Source organism: Columba livia, unplaced genomic scaffold, assembly GCF_036013475.1.
Source record: "Columba livia isolate bColLiv1 breed racing homer unplaced genomic scaffold, bColLiv1.pat.W.v2 Scaffold_202, whole genome shotgun sequence".
Taxonomy (NCBI): Eukaryota; Metazoa; Chordata; class Aves; order Columbiformes; family Columbidae; genus Columba; species Columba livia.
This window is the reverse complement of record NW_027043178.1, coordinates 145,397-151,638: the sequence shown is the minus strand read 5'-3', so window position 1 is coordinate 151,638 and position 6,242 is coordinate 145,397. Positions and strand designations below refer to the sequence as shown.

Genomic DNA, 6,242 nt, shown 5'->3' with positions numbered 1-6,242 from the left:
ACAGTGTCCTTCAGGCTCAAAGGGACCTCGCCAGGTGTCTTGACCAACCTCCTGCTCACAGCAGGGTCAGACCAGATTACTCAGGGCTTGATCCAAACACATCTTGGTCACTTTCTGGGACAGAGTGGGTGCGCACTCCTGGGAAACAGCTTCCAGTGCTGGACTGTCCTCATGACTGGAAAGTTTCTCCCTTTCTACAGCACCTTTCCAAGCCCAACCATCCAGACTGGTTTTTACTCATCTACTTGCACACTGACACAGACCATAATATCCTACCTTGGACACAAGAATATTGCAGGGGATGACACTGAATGCCTTGCTGACTTCCAGGTAACAGGCCATTGTTGTCCTCCCCCCATCCAGCCACCCTGTCCTTTCCTCACAGAAAGCAAAGAGGATGGACAGGCACAACCCGCCCTGGGCAAACCCCGTCACCTTCTCTTCCAGACACCCAGAAATGGGGTCCCAGTGGACGTGCTCTGGGGCACAGCCCTTAGTTCCCCTGCTCACCCATTGGCCATTTTGAAAAGTGCACACATTGTGTGAGAGCTGCCAGTGGTCAGGGAGTCCCCCCAGGCTCCATGAGCTTTCCAAGATGATGGAGAGTGGCCTCACTGTGACATCGTCCTGCTGTCCCAGCTCCTGGGATGCTGCCCCGGCTGTCCCATAGACTGGAGAGGATTGTGTTAGTTCCAGTGACCCCTGACTTGATCCCTGTCCACTGCTGCTTGCTCTCCTCCAGATTCCCATCTCATGTCACAGAGGCCTGGGAGAACTTGCTGGTGAAGATGGAGGAAAAGAGGGCAAAGAAATTCTCACTACTTTCCCTTGCTAAATTCAGCAGTGGCCACGTGGTGTCTTTGTTTCTCCTTCAACTATTCCTGCAGTAGTAACAGCTCATTATAGGAACTTGAATTGCCTTACAGGTCTAGACTGAGTTCTGATCTGGACTGTTGCTGTGCTTGGAGGCTGCTGTCCTTGCAGACCAGATGAACTCACTCCTGCCACCCTGCCTGGCAGTTCATTCCATCCGTGTCACAGCTCTGTCTGCAGCACTGACAGCTCCAGCTCCCCAGTCAGGTCCGTGGCTGAGGACATTGCCTCACATCTGGGCTGAGCCACCCCAGCTGTGGCACCAGCCCAGCTCTGACCTGCCACAAGAAACCTGGTACCAAGTGTCCAAGAGCCCATGTGTGCAAAGGCTTTGAATCAGAGCACAGACATGACATGGCCAAAGACTGATGAATGACTCTCTAGACCTAGGAGTGTAAAACCAGAACAAAATGCCTAAGTTCATTCAACTGAAGATATTCCTCCTCTAGCCTGGAGAAATTAGATGATTTGCTGTAACATTCCTGGTGTCCTGTCTAATGATGGGACAAGAAAAGATTATTCTCATACCAATTCATTTTTTAAAACAAAAAATACAATGCTGGAAAGAAATGTCTCTGAAGAGGAGAGAGATTCAACACCACTGATTACTTCAGCTTCGAAGTTGTGCCATTGGAGTCCCAGAGACACCTGGAGGAGCCCAGAGGGGACAGAGAAAGGGACATCATGGGCTGCTCCTGTGCTGCTGAGCTGGGCTGGGCTCCTGGGACACAGGGAGCTCATGGCAGCGGCAGCGCTGCAGAGAGACAGCTCTGCCCAGGAGCAGCTCCTCTGCACACGCAGCAGGGCTGAGGGCTCTGCCTGCAGCACCGAGGGCACAGGAGCCAGGCACAGAGAGGGAAACGCAGTCTGGGCTGGGAGGATGCTGAGAGTTCACTGGAAATGAAATCCTCTCAGATATGAAGCCTGTGGCTGCAGGACATTGCATCTGCAAGTCATGGTAGGATCTCAGAAAGCTGTCACATTGCAGAGCCTGTGAGAGATGTAAGTACAGCTCTCAGAGGTTCTCTGATCAGAGGAGAGGATGTGCTGCAGAGCAGGGATTGCCTTCTGCACTGTCAGAGTGACAAGACGTGAATGCTGCGTTCTCCCCAGGGTGGCTGTGGGGTGTAAATGTAAATGTGCAGGCAGGGGTGCCCAGGGCTGTCCTGCAGAGCAGGGTCCCTGCACCCCAGGGCTGTGCCGGGCAGGGACTCTGCCGCCTGCCAGGGTCAGCGCTCAGCCTGCCCGGGAGAGCCCAACAACACTGAGGGGAGAAGATGTGGTGGAGGAGCAAACCCTATTGGGCAGGAAAGGTGCCTCTGCTGTGGAGAGGGTGCTGTGTGGGTCAGGGTTGCTCACACATCCAGATCAGCCCCAGCATTTTTCCAAGGGGATGCCTCAAGGAGAAGATCAATGCAAGGATTGCCAGACAGATAAGGAGCTTTCCTGAGCCTGTCTTTTCAGTTTCCTCTCCCAAGGGCTGGGGGGTGCAGGAAAGGATAAAATGAAAATGAGCTCTCATATTTAACAAGTCACTGAGACTCCTGAACTGCAACTCTGAGTGATCAGTACATCTGCCAGAAGGCTCATGACATCCCTTCCCCACCCCTCTGCCTGTGCACAGCACCTGCATCACCTTGGCTGGACCCGTCAGCCTTAGTCTGACCTGTCCTGTTTTCCAGCCTGCAAACAGGAAGATGCCCCCAGGCAGTGCCCTGTGAACAGGCAGGATCTGTAGGGCCAGGGGGAGGGCACAGAGGGTGGGATGGTCTGTGAGCACTGACAGGGAAGAGACATGGACAGGGAAACACCTCCCAGGGGAGAATCTCCAGGCAGCAGGGAAATGATCAGAAATGAGAGGAAACCGAACCCGGAATGGTTATGGGAGGGAGAAGAGAGAAAAGTCCCTGTGATCCCCTGCAGTGCAGATCCCTCCTGTGAGCAGCCCCCTGGGCTCCTGTCCCACCCAGCAAAGCCTCTGCCCTCAGGGCCGGGGGCTCCAAGGCATGAAGCAGCTCCTGTGCAGCCAGAGCTCCAGTTCCTCTGCAGAGCACAGGGGCTGAGAGCAGCTGCCCGGCAGTGTTGGTGTCTGGGAGGTGCTGCACAGCTGGGGAAGGGTGACGCTGTCTGAGTGCCCGGCTGCCTCTGCCCTGGCCTCTCTCACACCCACCCTCACCGCATTTTCCTTCTTGCTGCCCTGCTCTGGGTCACTGCTGTTGGGATCTTGTTCTTGCTGTCAGGCTCTCTGGGGATGGCAGTTTCAGCTGCAGAGTCACAGCCTGATCTTGTGGGTCCTTTCCTGCAGGTGTGTCCATGGGCACACGTGTCCCAGCTTTGCTCTGACCTGTGGGCTGTGGGCAATGCAGTCTGTGGGGCTGGGGAATGAGCTGTGTGTGTCCTGGGCTAAATGTGGGGTGCTGAGACCTTAGGAAAGGGTGAGACCTGTCATGGTCTGAGGTGGATCCCTCTGCTCTCAGCAGTGCCTGGTGGCTTTTCAGGGTAACATGGGAGTGTGATCAGCCCCCATCTCAGAAAGGTGCCAGCCCAGGGCAGCTGGAGCAAGACAGAGGGACAGAGCAGCTGCCCTCACTCTGCACTGACCCACAGGCATCCTCTGGTCTCACAGGACTCGCTCTGTTCTCCCTGAGTGCAGCAGAAATGCTGAGGGTTTCTGACACCCAACAACACTCTGCAGTGAATATGGGGGGAGGTGTAAAAAAAACTGGTACTCTTAAACTGCCTTCACCGTCTCTGTTCCCTTTCAATGGGAAAGCAAGTGCTGACAGCCCTTCTGTGTTAGCAGAACCAGGACAGTCCCCACCATTCCTGTGGCCCCACTTCTGCAGAGCTGGGCTGACTTAACGTGAGCCCATGGGCAGAGTCCCTGCTCTTGGTTGCACATTTTCCAGCACCAAACAGGGCTCCAGCCACAGTGCTGGAGAAAGTTCTCCTAGGAAAAGAAAAGGGTGTCTGTGTGTGACAGGGGAGGGTCTATGGGAGTTGGTTTCATTTTTGTCGCAGAACTCTTCCCTGGCTTCTCACTGTCTTTTTTTTCCTCATGACAGCGCCCCATGCTCACGAAAAGCAAATGTCCAACAGCAGCTCCATCACCCAGTTCCTCCTCCTGCCGTTCACAGACACACGGGAGCTGCAGCTCTTGCACTTCTGGCTCTTCCTGGGCATCTACCTGGCTGCCCTCCTGGGCAACGGCCTCATCATCACCACCATAGCCTGGGACCAGCACCTCCACACCCCCATGTACTTCTTCCTGCTCAACCTCGCCCTCCTCGACCTGGGCTGCATCTCCACCATTGTCCCCAAATCCATGGCCAATTCCCTCTGGTACATCAGGGCCATTTCCTATGCAGGATGTGTTATCCAGGTCTTTCTCTTTATCTTTGCAATGTCAACAGAGTATTGTCTTCTGACCATCATGTCCTATGACCGCTACGTTGCCATCTGCAAACCCCTGCACTACGGGACCCTCCTGGGCACCAGAGCTTGTGTCCACATGGCAGCAGCTGCCTGGGCCATTGGGTTTCTCAATGCTCTGCTGCACACGGCCAATACATTTTCACTGCCCCTGTGCAAGGGCAATGCTGTGGACCAGTTCTTCTGTGAAATCCCCCAGATCCTCAAGCTCTCCTGCTCACGCGCCTACCTAAGGGAAGCTGGGCTTATTGTGGTCAGTGGCTGTTTATTTTTTATGTGTTTCATTTTCATTGTGGTGTCCTATGTGCAGATCTTCAGGGCCGTGCTGAGGATCCCCTCTGAGCAGGGTCGGCACAAAGCCTTTTCCACCTGCCTCCCTCACCTGGCCGTGGTTACTCTGTTTGTCAGCACCTCTTTTTTTGCCTACCTGAAGCCCCCCTCCATCTCCTTCCCATCCTTGAACTTGCTGGTGTCTGTTCTATACTCGCTGATACCTCCAACACTGAACCCCCTCATCTACAGCATGAGAAACAAGGAGGTCAAGGATGCCCTGAGGAAACTAATCACTGGAGGCATTTCAAAAATAATAAAGTGTCCGTCATCCACCCTTTAACGGATAACAGCTTTAATGTAACTCATTAGAGGCCCAGATTCTGTGTGTGTGTTGGTGGTATTTATTTTTTCATAAATCATGATGTATTTGTCATCCCCTTTCTAATTCATTGTCTGCTTTTCTTTTCAAACCCACTGGCTGTATAAATATGCAGCTATTCTCTCTGTTTATTTAAACAAAAAAAAGGGCTCTGCAGTGACGTTTTTTTCACTGATATTATTCCCCCAAGGCCTTTTGGATCTGCAGGGACAGTTCCTGTGTGCATGGGAGGAGGGAAAAGAGTCCATCCTGGCAGCCCTGCCAGGGAGCAGCAGCGCTTGTTCTTCCAGAGCTGTTCTGGTTCCACTCCCACACTCTCCTTCTCATCCCTGGTGTTGGTGCAAGGCCTGAGTGCTCTGGCAGCTTGGTCACCGTCCTGCTGTGTGTCAGTGCTGTGGGCGCAGGCAGGGACAGGCAATGGGCACTGCTGTGACAGAGCTGGCCCCACAACAGCCTTTCCAGATATAACGGTGATCTCCTCAGGGCAGTGCATGATGGTTTATATCTTCTTGCAAAGTTTCTCTCAAGCATATTCCTACAAAAATCACCCACAGATTAAACCCCGGTGTACAGCCAAACAGTGTGTGTGTGCAGGGCTGGCACCCAGCAGTGTCCTCTCACAGCCAGGCTCCTGCCAGAGACCTGCAGGAGCAGCAGAGCAGGGGCTGGGCTGTGCCCCTGTGCACTGGACACCCCATCAAATCTGCCCCAATCATCATGGACTAATCCCTCACAGCCTTCATTTCCAGCCCGGACCTCTCACCCCAGTTCAGAGAGGTTCTTTGTCCTTACCTGAAAAGACACTGAATGAGTAGGTCAGAAGTCCATGTTTGCATTGTACAGATAAGATGTGAGCGTGAACATCATGTATGTGAGGTGAGATGAACCGAAGTGAGCGCCGATGCTGTCAGATATTCAGGGGTGCCATTTTGCACCTGGGACACGTCAACCCTGTCTGTACATACAGACTGGGAGATGAGATGCTGCAGAGCAGCTCTGCAGAGAGGGATCTGGGGGTCTGGTCAACAGCAAGTTGAACATGAGCCACCAGTGTCCCTGGAGCCAAGAGGGACCGTGTCCTGGGTGCAGCCAGCACAGCACGGCCAGCCGGGCAGGGAGGGGATTGTCCCGCTCTGCTCTGTGCTGGGGCGGCCTCACCTGCAGCAATCACTGTGTGCAGGGCTGGGGACACAGGGTAAAAGGAGATAAAGCTACTGGAGAGTGCCCAGAAGAGGCTACAAATTTGGTGAAGGGTTTGGAGGAAAGCCGTATGAGCAGCGGCTGG

General features: G+C 53.9%; 1 protein-coding gene across 1 annotated transcript; it reads left to right on the top strand.

The window, feature by feature from the left end:
- Positions 1 to 3,961: 3,961 nt before the first annotated feature.
- LOC135577953 (olfactory receptor 14A16-like) lies at positions 3,962 to 4,918 on the top strand. Its single transcript, XM_065048099.1, has one exon. It carries the CDS (start codon positions 3,962 to 3,964, stop codon positions 4,916 to 4,918), a length of 957 nt encoding a protein of 318 aa, XP_064904171.1.
- Positions 4,919 to 6,242: the final 1,324 nt, after the last annotated feature.

What these genes read in the sequence shown, in the direction of transcription:
- LOC135577953 (XM_065048099.1), top strand. Translation starts at nt 3,962, where the DNA reads ATGTCCAACAGCAGCTCCATCACCCAGTTCCTCCTCCTGCCGTTCACA.